General features: G+C 37.8%; 1 protein-coding gene across 1 annotated transcript in view; it reads right to left on the reverse strand.

Annotated features, from left to right (window-relative positions):
• Positions 1–16,230: 16,230 nt before the first annotated feature.
• The window catches only part of KATNAL1 (katanin catalytic subunit A1 like 1), a 37,466-nt gene continuing 31,951 nt past the window's right edge, over positions 16,231–21,745 (reverse strand). Inside the window, exon 11 of the mRNA XM_081327182.1 lies at positions 16,231–18,955. Coding sequence (XP_081183308.1) covers positions 18,757–18,955 — 199 coding nt within the window. The 3' untranslated portion in view covers positions 16,231–18,756. The remainder of the gene's footprint in view (positions 18,956–21,745) is intronic.

Genomic DNA, 21,745 nt, shown 5'->3' on the forward strand with positions numbered 1-21,745 from the left:
CAATAGGCCTTTGCTTTATCACATTTCCACCAGATATGATAGTACGTGCCTGAATTATGTTTACATTTCCAACATCTATCTGACATATTTTTAAACATTTTTGCTAATCTTGCTAGTGGCAGGTGCCACCTATAAAACATTTTATATAATTTTTCTTTATACACAGTTGACATTGTCAGTTTATAATTTCTCTCCCATAATTTTTGCCATTTTTCTAATTCTATATTATAACCAAAGTTTTTCGCCCACCTTGTCATTGTCTCTTTAGTTTGTTCACTTTCCATCTCCAAAATTAACAAAAAATTATACATTTTCTTAACTGATTTCTCATCAGAGGTTAACAATATCTTATCAAATACAGTTTGTTCTTTGTAAAATCCATACAGTTTCACATCTTTTTCATATCTATTTTGTATTTGTAACAGTGCCCACCATAACATGTTGATGCCCTGATTTTCCAGCTCTTGTTTCGATTTTAATGTCCCATCAGTGTTTAAAATATCTCTGTATGCCCAAATTTTTTCAAAATCTACCAAATTTGGGTGTGAGAAAGTTTCCATCGTTGATAACAACCCTGGAATTTTTACATATATTTTAGTTTTGATTTTTTCCCCATACTGTTATTAAAGCATTTCTAATACAGTGATTTTGGAAATACTTATGAATTTTGTTTTTACCGTACCACAAAAAAGTGTGCCACCCCAAATGTATGTCATGTCCCTCCAAATATAACAACCTTTTATTCCTAAGAGTTATCCATTCTTTCACCCATGTTAATACAGATGCTTGATAATACAAAGCCCACTCGGGTAGACCAAAGCCTCCATTTTCTTTAGCATCTTGCAATGTTTTCATCTTTATTCTAGCTTTCTTTCCTTGCCATACAAACTTCAAAATTAATGAATTCAGCTCTTGGAAGAATTTTTTCTCAAGTTTTATCGGAATTGTTTGAAATAAAAATAAAATCTTAGGCAATATATTCATTTTAACTGTAGCAATTCTTCCTAGTAGTGACCATTATCTTGTTTAAAAACTTTGTGGTTTTCAATTTAACCAGAAATTACACCTTACTATGTTAGCATGTTTAAAGCTTAGTTTCATTGAATTAAAATCAAACGAACAAACAAATGTTATCTCAAAGTAAAAGATATTGTAAAGCTACTTAGTCATAAGAATTCTGGGTTAAGGTTGTTTCAAGGTGAGGTATGTTATTGTCTTGTTTTATTCATACAATTTTACAGGATCTGATTCCAGCTGATGTTGTCTTAGTTGTAATTCTACAGTTTCTTGGAGAAAATGTGAGCATTTTTGGTAACAGTTTCTCGCTTATCTTTATTAAATGAGGTTTTTGAACAAAGATATATACATAGCTAAAAGATATGATATTGGCACCAAACTATCTTCCCACTTCCCATTAAAGCCTACATTTTAAAGATTTACCTTGGAAAATAATTTCTATGTCCTTTTATTTTTACTTTTATCTTTCAGCCCTATTTTTCCAAGGATAATAGCTGCAGGCTTCTTTATAAATTGTCTTAACAAAAATCTTTTATTTTCTCATTTCATTTCCTGTGAAGCTGTTTCTAGCACTGTTTCTCTCTGGAGAGATTTTTATACCTTTTTTCTCATTTTATACCTATCTTCATTATTATGAAAATAATGAAACTTTGGGGGGAGAAATTAAGAACATAAATAAATCTTGCAGTTCTATATTAAATTCTCCTTCTCCCTCTTAGCCATTTACTTTTACCTTTAGAGGTAAACCCAAGGAACGTATGATAGGCATAATACATCATTTTTTTCCTTAAAAGACACAAATCACTGATGACTTCACAAAATTTTAGAATGAAGGGTCTTTGTTCTTCCCTTCACCAGAAATTACATACCGTATGCTTTAAAATGCCATAATTCAATTTAACAATATTGGATATCTGACATTGCTACAATTTTAAGACTGCACACCACTAACCGGCCTTTAAGTAAGATATAAGTGGGCAAAATTATCCAAGGGCCACAGATAAACACAATCTCATTTTTGTGGCCCCACAACTCCTCAAGAACTGGTATTGATATTCACTGATGAATTAATCATGAAACCTTTTTAAGTTTATTGTCCTTGTCCTGACTCTCAAAGGACTGAAAATGTTGGGGCCATTGCCACATTTTGTCATTATCACATTTCTTGCAGAGGCTGAAAATTAAAATTTAAAAGAAAAATATCTCTTGTTCTAGGAAAGCAACTTACTGACGGTACATGCTGACAGTAGTAGCTTGTTAAATGATAGAGGCTATGTCCTTAAAAAACAAAACAAAAAACAATTGCACCATCTTACATAGCCAAACCAGTAGAGGGCAGCTCCACCATATTTTAAAAACATAAAGAATAATTGTTTATGGAGCAACAGCTATTTACAGCAGGTTACAAATCAGGTTAAATCTCTTTTAATAGGATTAGGAAGTAGTTATTCCAGTGAAGTAGATGCAGGAGGCTTTCATACAGACAGGACTGTGTTGCCAGTCAGAAGGTTGACAGCTGTTCTATTCTCCTCATCCTAAAAGGGTTTATTATGTAAGGGGGTGGGGAGGAAATACAGATACAGCTGTAGAAAAACTTGGGAGTGTCACATCTGGATGTCAACACTGTCTGGGCTTCCCATGCCCTTCTGTGAATGAGGCAGGACATTACATCTTAAAAGCTTCACTTAGAAATAACTCCAGATTTGTTAGCTTCAGCAGCTATAACTCCTCTTTTGCATATAAAAAGCTAAATGCAGCTTAGCCATGGGATGAAAATCACTTTTAAAGCTCAAAACATTTTCTTATTATGCTTAATGCAAACTCGGAATGTTCTGCTGCCTGTTGTAGAGATTGATCCATGAAAGCCAACCCCCTCATTTTCCAAGACTAAAACAATATTTTGAAAAGGTTAAAGGAATAATTTATCATGAACTCATACTTTTTTTCTGCCTCTCTAAACTGACTGACCCAGCGGGCTTCACTTTAGAACCAGTTTAATTTTATCTTGGTAAAGTTCAATAAAAAAGGATAATTTGCTGAGAGGTCGTGTGTGTGTGTGTGTGTGTGAATAAACAACAATTCCTATCAACAATTGTTGATAGGAAAGACAAAAAAGTCTGGACAGTGGATGTGACAGTGCCTGGAGACAGCAGAAAAGTGTTTCCATTTCTCTGTGCTGTGTTAAATAGCTCCTACCACAGGTAATATACATTGTGATTTGGCGTGGAAGTTTTGAGATTGCAACAGAATTATCTTCCTTCACTATCTGTTGGAGAATAAGTACTGAACTGAGTAAATAAGGTCCATAAAACTTGGAGAACTGGGGAAAAACTTAGGAGTTAGGCTGGAATCAGAATGTGAAAGAAAAAAATGGAAGAGCAGAAAAATACATGACTGTGTTGGGGAAAAAAAGGAACAGAAAGAAGCATTAGAATGGTAAGATGAGAGAATGTTTTGGAATGTAGCTGAAGTCTTCTGGGGAGGGGGTAAGGGAGCAAAGAGATAAAATGAAAATGTGAGAAGACAAAAGTGAATATTGCTAAAAACCTGAAAAGAGAGATACTTGCAAAAGAAAAGATGAAAAGAAGGAAGCATAGGATTGTTGTTAGAAGTGGAAGGAGTGGTTTGATAGAAGTCAGTTGGAAAGAATTTCATCATCTTGGGTATGAGCAGTGCTTTTTTTCTATAAAAAAAAAAAAAAGGTGCCGCAACTCTCATATTGGCGGGCACAGGAGGTGGGGGGGCAGGGGGGGGCAGCGCTGCTGCAGTCACAGGTTCAAGGGGTGTTGGTGGCAGGCTGCCCCCCAGGGCTGGAGCCGGCGCGGATGGTGCTGTGGGGATGGCGGAGGCGGTGCGGGCCAGGCAATGCAGGACAGCCACTTAGGCACACAGGGCGAGGCGACGGTGGCACAGGCACAAGGAAGGCCAGGTCTTTTGGCACGCGAGGTTTGGGGCAACTTACAATATTTTTAAAATCATAAGATTAAAACATAAAAGCAGGGCTTTTTTTCTCATAGAAGGCTCAGAATGGCATTCCGGCACCCTTTTTTGCGCACACAAAAAAAGCTTTTGCACAAGCTATGCTACTCCCTCTATTGGCTTTCAAAAGCCTATTGACTTTCGAAAGCCAATAAGAATTGCTGCTGAGCGTGCCAAAATACCTGGCCGGCAAACGTTGCACCGGCAAGTTGTCTGCAGCAAAGGCGAGTTGCCAGGAACTTTGCATCCCTCCCTGCTGCCCAACTACACCATCTCAACTAGGTAAGTAAGAAAGGACAAGGAATAGGAGGTGGATTCTGCAGAGTCCATGTGCACTCCTTCCTTGTGCTCACCCATGTCAGCCAGGCTTGTGGCCTACCTGGTGCTGGACCTGCGCCACCGTCGCCTCTCCCTGTGTGCCTAAGTGGCCTCCCTGCATCGCCTGGCCCGCACTGCCTCTGCTGCCCCCACACCAGCCGCGCCAGCTCCGGCCCCGGGGGGCAGCCTGCCACCAACACCCCTCACACTCGTGACTGCAGCAGCACCGCCCCCCCACCCCCCCACCTCCTGCGCCCGCCAAGATGAGAGTTCTAGCACCTTTTTTTTTTAAGAAAAAAAGCACTGACTATAGTAAGTTTTACATGAAGGTGCCCTTGAAGGAAACTCCGAAACTCCACTGGATCTAGAATGTGATCTAGTCTGGCTTCTGATCAATGTGATGTTTCTCATCGGGAATACACTGCCTGATTTCCCACAGTTTTTCAGGTTAACGTCAGTGTTTGTTGTAACATATAAATCCTTTTATTGCTTGAGTCTGTATTCCTCAAAGAATACCTTCCTAGTATCTTACCAATCAGAAGCTCTATTTACTTGGGTAACGGTGCCAGCTAGAAATAATTAGGGTCAAGACTTTTTTGGTTGTGCCCTTGTGCTATGGAACATCCCCCTTAGGGTCCAAATATGATCCTCCTTAGCCAATTTTAAGACAAATCTGAAGCCTCCTGAACTGCTCTTTATTATTGATGAATATTAGTTTGGTATTGGATTCCAAACAGTTTTCTAGTTCATTTGCCAGGGAATTCACAAGTGGGACATCTTTCTCCAAAGCCCTGAATGAAGCCTGGAAGTCCAGTTATAGCAGCAGATGTTATTTTGTAAACTTGGGTTATAATATACATATGGAGATGATACCACTCTAATGGCAGAAAGTGAAGAGGAACTGAAGAGTCTCTTGTTGCGAGTGAAGAAGGAGAGTGCAAAAGTTGGGTTGAAACTAAACATTAAGAAAACCAAGATCATGGCATCCGGCCCTCTCAATTCCTGGCAAATAGATGGGGAAGAAATGGAGGTAGTGACAGATTTTATTTTCCTGGGCTCCAAGATCACTGCAGATGGGGACTGTAGTCAAGAAATTAAAAGACGCTTGCTCCTCGGGAGGAAAGCCATGGCAAATCTAGACAGCACACTAAAAAGCAGAGACATCACCCTGTCAACAAAAGTGCGTATAGTCAAGGCTATGGTCTTCCCAGTTGCAATGTATGGCAGTGAAAGTTGGACCATAAGAAAGGCTGAGCGCAAAAGAATTGAGGCCTTTGAACTCTGGTGCTGGAGAAGACTCCTGCGAGTCCCTTGGACTGCAAGGCGATCAAACCGGTCAGTCCTAGAGGAGATCAACCCTGACTGCTCTTTAGAAGGCCAGATCCTGAAGCTAAAACTCAAATACTTTGGCCACCTAATGAGGAGGAAGGACTCACTGGAGAAGAGCCTAATGCTGGGAAAGATTGAGGGCAATAGAAGAAGGGGACGACAGAGAATGAGGTGGCTGGATGGAGTCACTGAAGCAGTAGGCGTGAGCTTAAATGGACTCCAGAAGATGGTAGAGGACAGGAAAGCCTGGAGGAACATTGTCCATAGGGTCGCGATGGGTCGGACACGACTTCGCAACTAACAACAACAACAATACATATGGATCAGTGGGAAAATAGGTGGTCGAATGTATTGAAATTTACACTATGTTATAATCTTAAATAAAATGTTTACGAAAAGATGTACAATTGGTAATATCATTGGAAAAACTACCTAGAATATATAAAGGCTCTTCAAACTTATGGTGGAAATGAAATCAAGAAGGGACATCTTAACATGCTTGGCGGACATGTAAAGAAGCCAGAAAATTTTGGATATGCAAAACTTTGTATGTATTACATATAATAATACAGAAGATTTAAAAGACTCATGCAGAACTGAAACCACAAACCTTTTTTGGAATTGATTTGTAAGCAGATGGAAAAAAATATAACTTTGTTTTTATACAGGACAACTGCAGCAAGACTAATATATATGTACAAAGATGGAAAGATTTGACTTTACCTTTAATAGAGGAATGGATACTGGAGATGTTGGAACTTGCTGAGAGGGCCAAATTTACTTCCTTAATTAGAGATACCAGATTGTCTAAATTTAATACTCCCTTTTTATGACCCTGTAATCCCCTAATTCATAGTAGAGTTGGGTGACTGGATGAAGTTGAGCATTTACTAGCCAGATGCCCTTCCTAACGCTACACAGAGTTCTCAGCAGATTTTTTTTTTCTTTGCGCCCTAGGAGAGAAATATCTGCCACTACCTAGGATTGAACTCTTAATCTTCCGAGTGGGAGGTGAGTGTCTTCACAACTAGGTCACCATGCTGCTCATTTGTCTAAATGTAATGATGATTGGAAACTCCTTACTGACTTTGTACAGGAAACAAACAAACAAATAAAAACATGTTCTATATGGTTTGAGAATTAGAATAAATATAATAGGTTTTTTTAAAACACTTATGATCTGGATGTTTTCTTTTATTAAATTGTTCTTAATTTTTTAATGTAAGCTATCCAGTGTCATTGAGAGGCAATCATCCTCTAAACAGGAAGGAAGGAAGGAAGGAAGGAAGGAAGGAAGGAAGGAAGGAAGGAAGGAAGGAAGGAAGGAAGGAAGGAAGGAAGGAAGGACAAGTAGCCCTCCTTATCCATGATTTTGTTATTCATAGTTGTGAATGTCTGTAGCTAATGTGGTTGAGACCTCAATTCCTGTGCTAAAGGATTTTGCATATTTGCAGTTAGGAACACATGTTTTGTTATATCTGCCATTTGTCTCTACATAAAAGCGTAAATCAAACACCCATCCCATTTTCTCAACGATCTGCTGCCAATCTGTCCATCAACCCACTCAGCCTTGCTCTTTCTCCTGTTTACCCGGCAATCCTTAAGCACTTCTCTCCTTACTCCCCTTTAGCTCATCTAGCCTCTACACTATAAGTCCACTCTTCCTCACAGTGCCTTTTTGAACACTTTCCAGAGCTCTGGAATCTAACCCCCATTCCTCATAGACTCTAGGTCTCATTGTCTATGGTTTCATTATTCACAATAGTAGACCAGACTGGAATGCACAGAAAGATTGAGGACACCTATTTATTTTACATATGTGACCCGCTTGGTGTACGGAGCAAGTCCATTCCTGATTTTTTGGCTTTCTGCACATTATATAAAACCTACTACCAGTACCAAAATAAACAATGTCTATATACCGGTATTTGTTAGAGGGACGCGGTGGCTCAGTGGGTTAGGACGCTGAGCTTGTCGATCAGATGGTCGGCAGTTTGGCGGGTCGAATCCCGAGTGCTGCGTAACAGAGTGAGCGCCTGTTATTCGTCCCAGCTTCTGCCAACCTAGCAGTTCGAAAGCACGTAAAAATACAAGTAGAAAAATAGGGACCACTACGGTGGGAAGGTAACAGCGTTCTGTGCGCCTTTGGCGTCTAGTCATGCCAGCCACATGACCACAGAGACGTCCAAGGACAAACGCTGGCTCTTCGGCTTTGAAACGGAGATGAACACCGGCCCCTAGAGTCGAAAACAACTAGCACACGTGTGCGGGGGAACCTTTACCTTTACCTTATATATTTGTTTGTCCCAGTATGATTTGTAAAAGTATAAATCCTTTTGTAAACCTACTGAGAATTAAACATAAGTGAAAGGACTTCTGAATAGATTTCTGTAGGATTGTGAAATGTCCCTGGGTTTTTACATGGAATTTAGAAATAATTACATTGTGTGAAGAACTTTCTCAAATTAATTTAAACAAATGAATATGGTAAAGCAGAGCACTTAGACTAATGTGAAAAGAAAATCTATCCTGATAGAAACTTCCTTTTGTTCTCCTCTGGTCCAGCATTAGATGAGAAGGTTCGTATTGAACAGTGCAAGTGGTCCCCCTAAGTTTACTTGCATGTAACAAAATAAGATTAAGTTGGACTTATGTACATGGAATCAGGGATAGGTCAAAATACTATCTCTTTGTTTTGCCTGAGGAAACAAATATTGAGTCAGAACTATTAATGTGTGATAATTTATTTTCTTTCTTTTCCTAAGATAATTATATCGTTGAGTTTAGTCACACAGTCAATCTTTAGACTGGATTTGGCATTTTGTCCACTTACTGATTCCTCCCCAAAGACCTGAGATGGGTAGATGTTGTTCTTGTTGTTGTTGTTGTTGATGATGATGATATTAGTTTGAAATGTTGTACTTTAGATTCAGATCCAAAGACAAAAAGGTGTTTTGGAATGGCTTGTGCCACACATGTCAGTACCTGCTTAAAGAAACAGCATCTTTCCCCCTGGGCTCAAATGGTAGCCCTACAATCCTAGAAAAACATGTATTTCAAAGAGGTGCCAGCAGTGCACCCACCTCCTCCAGAGAGCACCTTATCACTTGCTGTCAGCACCTTCACACAGCTGAATGTAATACAAACCACTTGTGCTCTCTTGAGTTTTCTGATGCTATCACCTTTTCACAGAAAAACATCTTCAATTGTCATGACAACCTACAAGAGAAAAAGTTAATAGCACACACTGTAGAGTAGCTGGGATAGGAAAAACTGTACAGAGGAAGTAAGACATTTTAGTATTTTTAGATTTCATCTTTGTGGATTTGAAACCCAAATTACATTTCAACTGGATCAGTTTTCTAACTATCGTGAATAAAAATATGAATGAAGTGATACTTTGCCATTATGCCATTGTTACATTCTTCTGACTGATACAGGAAGTTTGCTCTCTTGCTGATTAATCAGAGAGGTGTCCATAGTGCATTATATGGGTGCTCAGTGAAGCACTTTTAAATATTTCTACACAAAATTAACAAGCCATTTCACATTAAAGAGACTTCTGAAGAGAACACATGCACCCCTTAGCAACTAGCTTTGACTGCAGCCACATTTTGCACTGAACCAGATTGGTTCCAATTATCAAGTTTGTGCCGTGCCAGCAAACAGTCACATTTTTAACTTCTGCCCCTTCAATAGCAACAGAGAGTTTAGAAAAGCTCTTCACCTACCTCCCAGTTTTGATAACTTCCATTTGCCTGTTCTCGATTCAGAAATGATGGTGATCAGCCAATGTGTCAAAGGTCATTTCCATGCCATTCAAAATGGCTACAAAATGTCAGCAATGGCAAGTCCACCAAATACAATCCCTTAAAAGTAAGAACTGGCAATTAATTTCCCCAAAGAGCCACATAAGAAACTAGGACTGTCATGAAGGACTGCCGCCACTGCCCCCCGCCACGATCACCATAGGTTGAACAGGGGCAGTCAAAGAGACAGAGGTGGCTTGTGAGCCATAAAATGTCCAGGTCTACCTTAAAGCCTGCAACTGCCATCAAATTAACCAACCAAAAGAAGTATTGTGTGGCTAGTCTAGTCCTGGTCTCTTGGATATTACCTGATCCCCCTTCTAGAATTTGAGGTTGGAAGCAATTGTTTCAAGAAAGGGTTGTTTTCAAAAACCATTCTATACTGCTCAAAAAAATAAAGGGAACAGAAAATAAGACATCCTACTATTAAATACAGTACATTGTGTTGTTTAAGTGATCCCTTTATTTTTTTGAGCAGTATATTTTTGGATATAAAGGAAGAGAACCTGTTTCAATTAGGTGGCCACCACATTCATGGCATAGTGGAAAGAAAATGCATAACAATACTGATAGTGTCCCTTGAAGATAGCTTGTGTACATAAATAAGCCATGGAAGCCTGATCAACGCACATCATGCTATCAATGACCAAAATGATGAAACAAATCCTACTGATTCATATTCTACCTTTACCTCATAAGCACTCAAGATAAATAACAATGTAAAGAAATGCATCCAATATCTATACAAACTCTTTTGAGTGCTTTCTTAAAATCAGAAAAAGTGATGGCAAAGCATAATTGGGAGTGTGTAATATAAATTGAGAGCTGCGGAGGAGTCCCAAGTAATAGATTTTAATTATTGCTCCCTAAAAAACAAGAATCAGTAGAACTGGATTAAAGGCTCCAGTCACTTTGATTCAACAAAGAATCAATGCTTTCAATCCTGAAAGAGTCAATTGAGTTAATTCTATTCTGCTGCATTCATGAAATTACGCACAGCAAAATATTCATATCAGTCCCGCCTTACCATGAGGCAGAGTGAATTACTTGCCTAGATTTCAATGGAGGGAGGGAAGGAGCACTGGCAAGGGACTGTATGTTCCATACAGCATGTCTTCTATCCCCCACAGGTTACCCCCACTGCCTTGGCTGTCCTCTTCCAGTTACATTGAGAAGCAATTGTTGACATTTGCAACTGAACATTTTCAGAGGAGATTGCTTTGGAAAATATGAAACATAACAATATGAGACATTACAAGACCCAGGCTGCTTCTGAAAAGAAGCAACCGATTTATTTAGAGCCAACAGACATTCACACATCTGTTGTATCATTTGCAGTAGAAGAGTATTATTGGAAAATACAAAATCCTGATGCTTTACATCTTAATTGTCATAGCATTTAATCTTCACAATATGAAGATTCCTCAACACTTAAGACTTGCATGTGCTCAGTGGAATTGAACAAATCAGAGTTAATTAATTGGAGAGGGTAAGAAATTTTGTGAGATTTAAAAAAAAACAATAATCAAATGATAGACATAAGCTTTGAACATTAGTGTCCCTTCCACGTGTCCATGGAAACATCTTACATATAACTGGTTTACACATGACGTGAATTGAGGACCTAAGGTCTGTAGGGCTAATCTGGTCCATTAGGTTGAGCTGTGATTATATTACTAGACAATAGAGAAATGAGTTAAGTGTATCGATGCATTTAATATCATTTTATTAAACATGCAAACAGTAGGAATTCTAAGCTATTACTCAGCAGAAATGCTTCAGGTTATTCAACCCAATTCTGCTAAAGTATATACTACCATGTTATTTCTGAATAATATTAATAAGAAAACAACTATTTAAAAAAGCCCCTGGGATATGATGGGGAAAACATGAATGAACACAGTTAGAAGTCAGCATGTGGCTTCTGCCTTCACAGACATGCTCATTATGAACAGCATTTGGTGGCAAACATATCTAACTCACGTAATATTAATTTTAGATATTGCTCTGAAAATACATATTTCAAAACATAATACAATGTGTGTATCTGTGCCTGTGTAGTCATAATGTATGCCTCAACAATAAAGAGCTTTTTCTGTGCTGTTGCGTCTATTCTGGAAAATCCCTAGATGATTTAAATGTCACTGTCACTGCAACCTTTTCAAACTTTTCCACAATGCATGAATTTTGCTGCAGTCTTTCAGCATTCAGTTCCCAGCATAAATACTGAGACGATGGTTATCTTTAGACTCCAACAAGTTTACAGATATTTACAACCTATGAGATCCATAAAGCATTAAAGGGCAAAAAATCATACTAAAATCTGAATGCAAGTTTTCCACAGCAAAAATTCCTCAGGATTTTGGTTTTGACTGCCATCCCATAGTAGAGGAGGGCATCATTTGGATCTCCAGAAGTGAGGAGTTCCACAATGGGAGTGGTGAATAATGGGAGAAAGCAGAAAACGCTGGGCTCTAACACAAACCTGGCCCTAATCTCAACAGGAACAAGAATGCTCTGGGTTTTTTTAACCATTGTATTAGATTTTTTTTCAAATAAAAAATAAAATAAAATTAGTAGATCATTCTGGACTTTTTGCATGAAATGGGGGAAAAATATAATTATATTGATTTGATGATTAAGAAAAAATAGTATATAATAGAAAAAAGGTATAATGTAATAGCTTAATATCCAATTTATACTTATATCTGTGGTAAAAGAAAAAAAGAAGTCGTTTCTTTGAATTTCTTTTTCTCTCTGCACTTTTGGCTTTCTTTTTTAGTCTTTATTTTCTTCTCTTTTCTATCTTAATTATTAGTTTTTGTTAAAAAAATCTTTTTATTTGAAAACAGGGATCCGCTAGGAAACACAGTATATGTTACACATTCTGCCCTGGATCACAGGACCAAGATTGGGTGGGTGGGGGGCTTAGAATGGCACAGATCCCAACATCCAAGCTGCTATCTCTCCCAGAATATTTTGAAGATTTTTTTCTGAAATATTTTTCTCTAAAACTCCCATCAGATATGGTCCATTAAAAAATGTGATGATTCTTTTGTTCATTTTCTCTGCCCCCCCCAAACCAAATTCATTGTTACTCTTCTTATAGACAAATAGATTGACCGGGTCTCCATCCTCTTAATTTCTTTCCATCGTTTCATTGGGTTAGAAAGAATAAAGGGAAGAAGAGGGGTTCCCTACCTGAGATTCTGAACTGGGGGGTCAGGAAACATTTGCCCTCCCCCCCAGAGATTGCAGCATGCTTACCTTAGTGATCCAGAAATTTTCATTCAGCAATTTCCTGAGAGCTCATCTGTAGATTTGAGAACCTCTGTCAGGAGAAAATATGCCAGCCTAGAGGAAGAAATTGCCTGATTTTCGGCAATTTCCTCTGAGCAGAAAATCTGTCTCTGACTCTTCTGTATCTAATGTTGGCAAAGTAATATACAAGAGAGTTTCTGTCTTTCTCTGGAAAGCAACTTGGGAATGTATTAGGGTTTAGCTCCCATAATTTCCAATCAATATTCCTATGGGAAATATGGGAGTTGATGAAAGTCCAAAATTCTAGGGAGCATCAGTTTTAGAACAAGACTGGTTCAAACAAAAGCCATATATTTTTTTTAAAAAAAGAAAAAATATGACTAGTATTCATGTACATACTGTTGTGTGGTTTCTTAGCTTGGATACTGCAGTGTTGCCCAGAAGTCCTTTGTGTAATTTATTTAGTTCAAATTACTTATATTCATAACTCTTTTTTAAGAGTTGCCATGGTTTCCATTACATTCACCCCCTGCTAATTTTCCTTTATCTCCATCACTACAATCTTAATTTGATTTCTTTTTAGTTATAATTTGTGTCATTCCAGACCAGTATGGACTAAAAATCCCCATTAAGCCAATGACAGCAGAAAAAGCATTAGAACAGTAAAACAGAAAAACCATTAAAACAGTAATTTCAGGCAGCCATAATGAGAAAGGGCAACACTCTTACCCATTCATTGACCAAACCTAGTAAAGTTAAAGGGACGAATTTCTTCTAATTAAAACAATGTCACTTGAGATTTATGTATCATTATAAGCTGCAGCATAATATACTGCAACTGCACCTCCTTTGTTAAGTAGTTGAGAAGCTAAGGGGAAGATCTGCTTCTTTTTAAAGATATTTTTTTCAAATAAAATAATCAAAACTACCAACATTTGTTAAAGAGAATAACGCAGAGAAAAAACATATTGTTTTTCTGCTGTAATCTAAACTGCAGTCTTTAACAGTTGCTATGAAATTTAAGAAAGTAATTTTAATTTTAAAAATCACACATTTAATTATTGGTTTCCTGCCCAATATCTACTTCAGCCCAAACCTACTTTTAACAGACATACTGTGGCATTATCAACAGCTATAAGAACATTAATTCTTGGCTCAACAATTTACTCGTTAGTAATATTAGGCATATTGTTTTTCAGCTGAACTTCATTATCTCTATAAAATAGAATTAACTGTAAACCAAGAACAAAGGAGAGAACAGGAGTGAAAAATTCTAGACACATGGAATAAATGTTTAATAATTCTAAATGATACCATGTGTTTAAAAAAATTGGGTATGTTTTATGAAAACCTTGAAAGTGCAACCCCATGCAAATAAGGAAATATTGTTCTTGGCAGTTAATGATATTAAACATTGTTCTATAATGTTTCACAATAAAAAAACTAGTACTGATATTTATTCTTTCCATTCCACACTGATACACTTTGAAATTCTCAAAACTGCACTAAAAATGCAAATAAAAACAATAAAGAAGTTAAAAAATTAAGAAAGCAAAGATTACTACTATTGGTACTAATAAGTGACTTGGATGCAATTCCAAAACTGGAGCACCATTTGAACACCATCATTATTGACAAAAGCACCATAATTGCAAAAGACAGCTTAATGTTGGAGCAGCTTTCATCCTGTGAAATATGTTGATGTTTGTGAATATGTGAAAGATGTTGTTTCATCAAACATCAACATCTGCCTATCCCAGAACCTTGGGAAAGACTTCATGGATAAAAAATGCCAAATCCAGTCTAAATATCTGGCTGATTGTGCAAGCAACCGTATTAATCAGGCCCAGACTCTAGATGGTTCAGCACTCCTCCAGATGAGTTGGTATGCAATTTAATGGATCCTTCTACACCAGGGGTAGGCAACCTTGGCTCTTTTATGACTTGTGGACTTCAACTCCCAGAATTCCTGAGCTCTGGGAGTTGAAGTCCACGAGTCATAAAAGAGCCAAGGTTGTCTACCCCAGTCCTACCCTGAAAGGTGGTAGCCACGGCTAGGAAGGCTCTTTCCATAGATCTATCTGGTGTGCCAATTGGGCCCCTTTCCTTGACTGGGAAGCCTTGCTCAGTCACTCATGCCTTGGTCACCTGCCATCTAGATAACTGCAATGTACTCTACATGGGGCTGCCCTTGGAAGACCACCTGAAAACTATAATTGGTCCAGAATATGGTGGTGTATAGAGTGATGTGCGTTCTTAGGTTTATATATGTAACACTGCCATTGCATGAGCCGCACTGGCTGTCAGTTTCCTTCCAGGTGCATTTGAAGATGCTGGTTCAAGATGAGCTTTAAAGGACCAGGTTATCTGTGGGACCAGCTTTCCCTAAGGACATCTACTTGTCTTACCAGGCTACATAGCGTGGGCATGGTCCAAATGCCTTCCTTTAAACATTGCCACCTTATGGGAGCTACCGCAGGAAGCACGCCTTTTGCATCGCAGCCCCTGCACTAGGGAACATTCCTCCTAAAGTTCAGCAGGCCTCCACCCTCTTAGCCTTCTGAAAAGCACTGGAAACTTGGCTTTTCCCCAAGCGCTGGGAGAGGATGAGGTGAACTGCATGTTGAAAACATAACTTGGTGCCAGGTTTTTGGTTTTTTATGTTTATTATTTTACTGCCAATATGATTTTAAATCTTGATTAGACACCATATATAAATGTTTTAAATGAATAAATAAAATAAATAATATGAGGTTTCATTAAATGTTCGACATTGTGTGTTAAGTATTTTCAGATTAAAGTATCTTATCATCAGAAGTAGAATAATTGCAAAGACCCCAGCAAAGAAACTATTCCACCTGTGTTGAATCAGTATTTAATAGTGTTCCCAACTACATCAAAGAAATACGGATAGCTAACTCTTCCTATTATTCCTTTAGGAAGGGACTAAAGTGGTAATCCAGAACATCTGGAGTACACAATTGATTTTTCAGAAGATGAAACACAACAGAGTAATCCAAATCAACTGGGAGAAACTAGCAAAAACTGCCAAATACAGTAAATAATTAGGCAGGTAAAATTTTCAGAATTGTTTTTTACTTTTAACATATGAGTACTTCATGTTCAACTTATTTATTGTAGCATCTAGCTTTCCAAAAATATTTATGTGCATGTATTCTGAATAAATTATCATGCTGAAACTATCACTGGTATTTTAGAAAGATTTCAAAGATTTCCTCTATCTGTTCTGTACTTCTATTTCTGAAGTACAGAAAATGTGATAGCAAAAAAGCATGCAACTTCTGGTAAGAAAACAGCAGTGAGTCCTAAAAGAATTGTATGTTTCCTATGAGAGTCCTTATTTTCCTTGCAAATTACAATGCCAGGCCTCTTTGTTCACAAAGGAAAACAATGAATGTATCTAAAAGAGGTAAAGTTGTTTAAAACTGGAAAATATATGAGCTACTGTACTGATTTCCTCATATGCTTTCAGAGCATCGCTGCCAACTCAGCTACAGAAGGAGTGCAAAATCTGTCCACGGAACAAAAAACTGCCACATGAAAGAAAAGTGAGTCATCATTAGGACATTTATTACGACTTCTTCCGTTCAAGGTAAACCTTGTCTTTTGTTGGAAATGAACACAATGCATCATTCACAGTCTTGACACAAGATGACTTCAACTGCATTTAAAACTGGAAAAATTCTGGCTTGAACTGATTCCTCCTGTGAATACTTATGCTGCTTCATCATTCCTACTTGGCTCCTCCTCAAATGGGTGTGGCTAAACAAATCAGGAACTCCCTTTCTTCTAGCAAGTGAAAGAAATTAGTTGGAAAAAGCCTGGGTTATGCTTATGGATTTTAAGAGAGAAGACGACAATTCTCTGCTCTCATACTCATGTACAGATAGGACATTCTGATTTGTTTACCAGCTCCTACTGGCAGCAGGAACCAAATACCAACAAACTTTCCAGATTACTTACATTTAATGTTAAGTGGAAATTGGTGCAATATCTTGTAAACACAACCTGCATAATTTGTCATATGTAGTGTGACAGGTCTCTATCATTTGTGCGCCGGTCTTTCCCTTCCCTACTGAGCCAAACCAAATTTATCTCAGCTATTTTCTCTCTTTCCTGAGAGGAATACACTGTATAAATAATATTATTAATACTGTTCTATAACTGTAGATATGGCCAAAGATCCTGCTAAAAAGGTGATTATCACAGTGTATGAACAATGACACATGACATCATTGTAAAGCAAAAGTAAAGGCTAAGGGTTAACTGGCAGTTCAGGTAAAAAAAAAATTTTTTTTTAAAAAAATTAAAATTAAATTACACTAAAATGAACCTAAAGTATATCAACAAAGAAGAGATGTCAGCTAATTCTTAATATATGCTAGGGAGGGCAGAAAGGCTGCCAGGGATCTATTTCCATTTTGTTGCTGATGTCAAAAAAAGGACAGATTTGCGGTGTTTTACCTCCAAGTGCAAAAATACCTAGAGAATCAGAACAGAGTATATAACTAATTTTTTGACAACGAAACCTTGGATTTTCATAACATCTGAAACTCACAAGATGTGATCCCTTGACATGTAGACAGTTGGAATTCCCAATCCATGTTAACTTTTCTAAAGCCACATTCAAAATCAGAACTTGCCATGAATTATCACACATCTTTCTTCAACAATAAATAAATAAATAAATCAGATCCACCCATACAGATCACTTCAAGACCTCAGCTGTACTACTTGTCAACATAGACCTCACAGATGATGACAGTTTTGTGACACTTCCCATGAGCACTATTAAAAAAAACTTTAGGCATGAATATACAGTGCTATATCTGCAAATAGCATGTTATACAAAAACCAAAGACAAATATTAAAAGAATTTTTTTTTTCTAAAAAAGGAACATAGTAGTTCTGGATTTCAAGAATGACAATTCTACAGCTTCAAGTTTGGAGTGCCACTGTGTTCCACTTCAATATCCTATATTGCAAACACACAACTAGTGTTTATAAAATATAAATTAAAGTAAGTTAAATCACTAGCCATTGAAATACTCAAACATACGGTATTAGAATGACTAAGACAGTTGAAGAATTAATATTTTACTCACAGTGGTACAAAGAAATTGCTATAGATTTATATTGGTGTAAAGCACAAACAAGAACAACAATGGTTCTGAAATTTCAAATAAGAAAATGTATAGAGCAAGTAGACAAATACCAATGCTTCTGATTTTGATGCAGCAATTGAGCTAATTGCATTTAATCTACTGCTGGCTACAGCAAACATGCACAGATCAAAATTGTTTTTCATATTTCCACAAGTGATAGGTATAATGCCAAGAGCTGTCTTTGGAGACATATATCTCCTTTTCCTTTTACCTTAATTCTTCCTGAATCACATCCCCCCAGATGCAGTTGGAATGCAATCACCAGAATTCCTAGCCTTCCCAAAGGTTTCTGGAAATTCTGGGAGCTGTAGTCCTGATATATCAAGAGGGCAGCAGATAGAGAAAACTAAAACAGTTTTGCCTTATTACTGAATTCTAGCAAATATCATTGTAGCCATAGCAACTGAATGCAGCAGAAAAAGATCCCCAATATTTTTGGTCTAGATCTTACTGATAAATCTCTGCAAAAAGGGGGAAAGGCAGGATAAAAACCTTCTACCCACATTCAAGAAAGTCAGGATCTGATGTTAATCTGGCAAATATAGCCTAATATTAAGGATGCAGTATGACTTATTTGAATTTCTCCCCATAGCAAATGAAACTATGTCAACAAAAATAGGACACGAGCATTCACTGTTAAAGTGCAGAACACCAAAACTAGACAAGGATTTCTCAGTTTCTATGGAAAATTATAACCTCGTTACATTACATTCTCATTTGCTCCCTTAAAAGTGCAAAAAGGAAAAAAAAGGGGGAATATTGTCCATAAGAAAACCACAAGCCTAAAAGGTTTCAAAATCCTTCTAATATTTTATAATTAAAAATCTAAAATCCTTCATAAAGAGATGTCTCCAGGATTAAGCAGATCCAAACTCTGACATCCACTTCTCGTACTTCTCCAGATCTGCGGCTGAAACTGATTTGGAGATTTTCTTCAGAGCCAAGTCAAAGTCCCCCTTCGTGACAGGCATCTGAAGCTCTTCTTTAGAGAGGGCTCGGATCTCTTCTGCTGACAAGCCATTAATGCGTCGCCTCATTGCCATCAATGAGGCATCCCTAAAAATAAAACACATAAACACTACATATTAGCAATGATGTATAACAGTAAGGCTGAAATACTAACTGACTTATTTGTAACAGGGGTTTATTGCATTGCCAACAATAATTCTATTACATTTCATTTCCTATATTTAAAAGCAACAGCATAAAAATTTGCATTTGTTTACACATTTTCTTTAAAGCATACTTTCTTGTATAACTTATTCCTTGAAATTTTTTACTGATCTTCCAAGCCCAAAAGAGGTCTGCAAAATTTGGATATATATATATATACATACATACATACATACATACATACATACATACATACATACATAGATATAGATATATAGATAGATATATATATAGATATAAAGGGACGCGGTGGCTCAGTGGGTTAGGGCGCTGAGCTTGTCGATCAGAAGGTCGGCAGTTTGGCGGGTCGAATCCCGAGTGCCGCGTAACAGAGTGAGCGCCTGTTACTTGTCCCAGCTTCTGCCAACCTAGCAGTTCGAAAGCACGTAAAAATGCAAGTAGAAAAATAGGGACCACTACGGTGGGAAGGTAACAGCGTTCCGTGCGCCTTTGGTGTCTAGTCATGCCGGCCACATGACCACGGAGACGTCCTTGGACAAGCGCTGGCTCTTCGGCTTTGAAACGGAGATGAGCACCGGCCCCTAGAGTCGGAAACGACTAGCACGCATGTGCGGGGGAACCTTTACCTTTTACTATAGATATATATAGATATATATATAGATACAGATAGATGAAATATGATTTAAATATTAAATATTATTTAAATATTAAAAGAAACCTTTTGCACCTCCTTCTGGGCATCATATCTTTCTCAGCAATTGCTTTACACCACAAAGCTGTTGCTAATACTGTATGTCAAAAAAGAAAAAAGGCCAAAGATGATGCAAAATGTAGAAGGTAACTTACCAAAAGAACAAAACAGCCTAAAGACCAGCTTTATATATAAGCTGATCCATCAGATTACACTCCTTCAAACAGTTTTAGGCCTATTATGCCACTCTAAAAGACTTCTTTCTACTGCCACAAACACTGCCACTTGCCTATGGCAATTTTTCTTCTATATAAAATTAAGCTGTACTACAAAACAGTATTTCTCAACTTTAGCAACTTTGAGATGTGTGGACTTCAGCTGAATGCAAGCTGGATGAAGAATTCTGGGAATTGAAATCCACACATTTTGACATTGCTAAAGTTGAGAAACACTTCTATAGACAGAATTAAAGTTCAGCCAGGCAATCTTGCCAGTACTAGAGACTTAGCAGATACTAGACCTGTTCCTCAAATATATGCAAGCCAAATTGCAATGTTGGCACATCAGATACTGTGACTGCTGTGACCTCTGCCTACTCACAAAATGACTGAGGACGATGGGGATGACAAATCATAAGTCATAATGGATGAGATTTGTTCTCCATCTTCTCCTCTGGCACTTTCACCTAAATGTTCAATATAGCTCCATTTTAACTTTTTTTTTCTGTCCATGTGGGAACATTTCCAAACAAGTACAGGTAGTTCTCCTTACGAATGTAATAGAGCTAGGTTTTTCACTGCTACCTTCCTTAGGACTGATAAAAAGTGACTGGTCCAAGGTCACCCAGCTGGCTTCATGTCAAAGGCGGGGCTAGAATCCCTGATCTCCTAGTGCAGGGGTAGGCAACCTCGGCTCTTTTATGACTCATGGACTTCAACTCCCAGAATTCCTGAGCCAGCTGGCTCAGGAATTCTGGGAGTTGAAGTCCATGAGTCATAAAAGAGCCGAGGTTGCCTACCCCTGTCCTAGTGGCTAGCCTGATGCCTTAACCACTACACTAAAGTAGCTCTCAACAAAATGTTAGGTAGTCTAAATATATTCTTGGAAATAAAAATGACAGCTAGAATTTGGCGCTTGACAATATGGTTATTTTATTTATTTTTTTCATTAAAAGAATCTGAAGGAAAAGTAGATGGAGCAGTAAAATTTCTCCCGGGATAGCTTCTCCTCCCATATATTCTAAATGGATGGGTGTGTTTCAGGTGCTGCTGTCCAATGGGACCTAGAAAGCATAACTCTTCCCTGAAGTATCTGGAATGATCTCTCCTGACCCTGCTGGCCTCTAAAACATTAAAAACATGCCTCTTTCCTCCAGTGTTGAGGCCAGGCTGACTGGACTTTCTACCTGGAGGAGTATAATGTATATTGGGGATTCCCAACTGTTTTGATTTTAACAGTAATTTGTACTTGTTTGATATCTGCTGCCCAATTCTATTTCTTATTCTTTGTACATTGCCCAAAATCACAGTTGTTGAAATGGGCAGCCATGCAAATCTCATAAATAAATAAGTCTACATGGCCTCCAAGAACAGTACCTAGAAATATCATTACAATAAAGTGGAATTCTAAGGACCAAGTTGAAAGCTCCTAACCCAAAGATGTCTTCCCATGAAAAAAGCACTAACTTAGCTATATGGTGTCAAACTGGGTCACTGCTCCATTATAAAACACTTTCCCAAGAAAACTATAGTCAGCTTAGCTATAGGACATTCAGAGGGCCAATCAGTGCTAAGTTTGGGGGGAAAATTCTGGAAAGGAACAGAGCTCTGAGAAATTCTCTAAAAAGAAACCATGTTCATGGAAAACTGCCTCTTTATTCTTTCACAGTTACATCCTAATTATCTCACTGACCTCACTAAACACATGATATATTATATCCAATGAGATGCCCAACTGCTATATCTAATCACAGGTGTATTCTAATTTGCTTAAATTAGATTAAAGTGGGACTATAATGCCAC

Source organism: Vipera berus (assembly GCF_964194415.1).
Source record: "Vipera berus genome assembly, chromosome: 4".
Lineage (NCBI taxonomy): Eukaryota > Metazoa > Chordata > Lepidosauria > Squamata > Viperidae > Vipera > Vipera berus.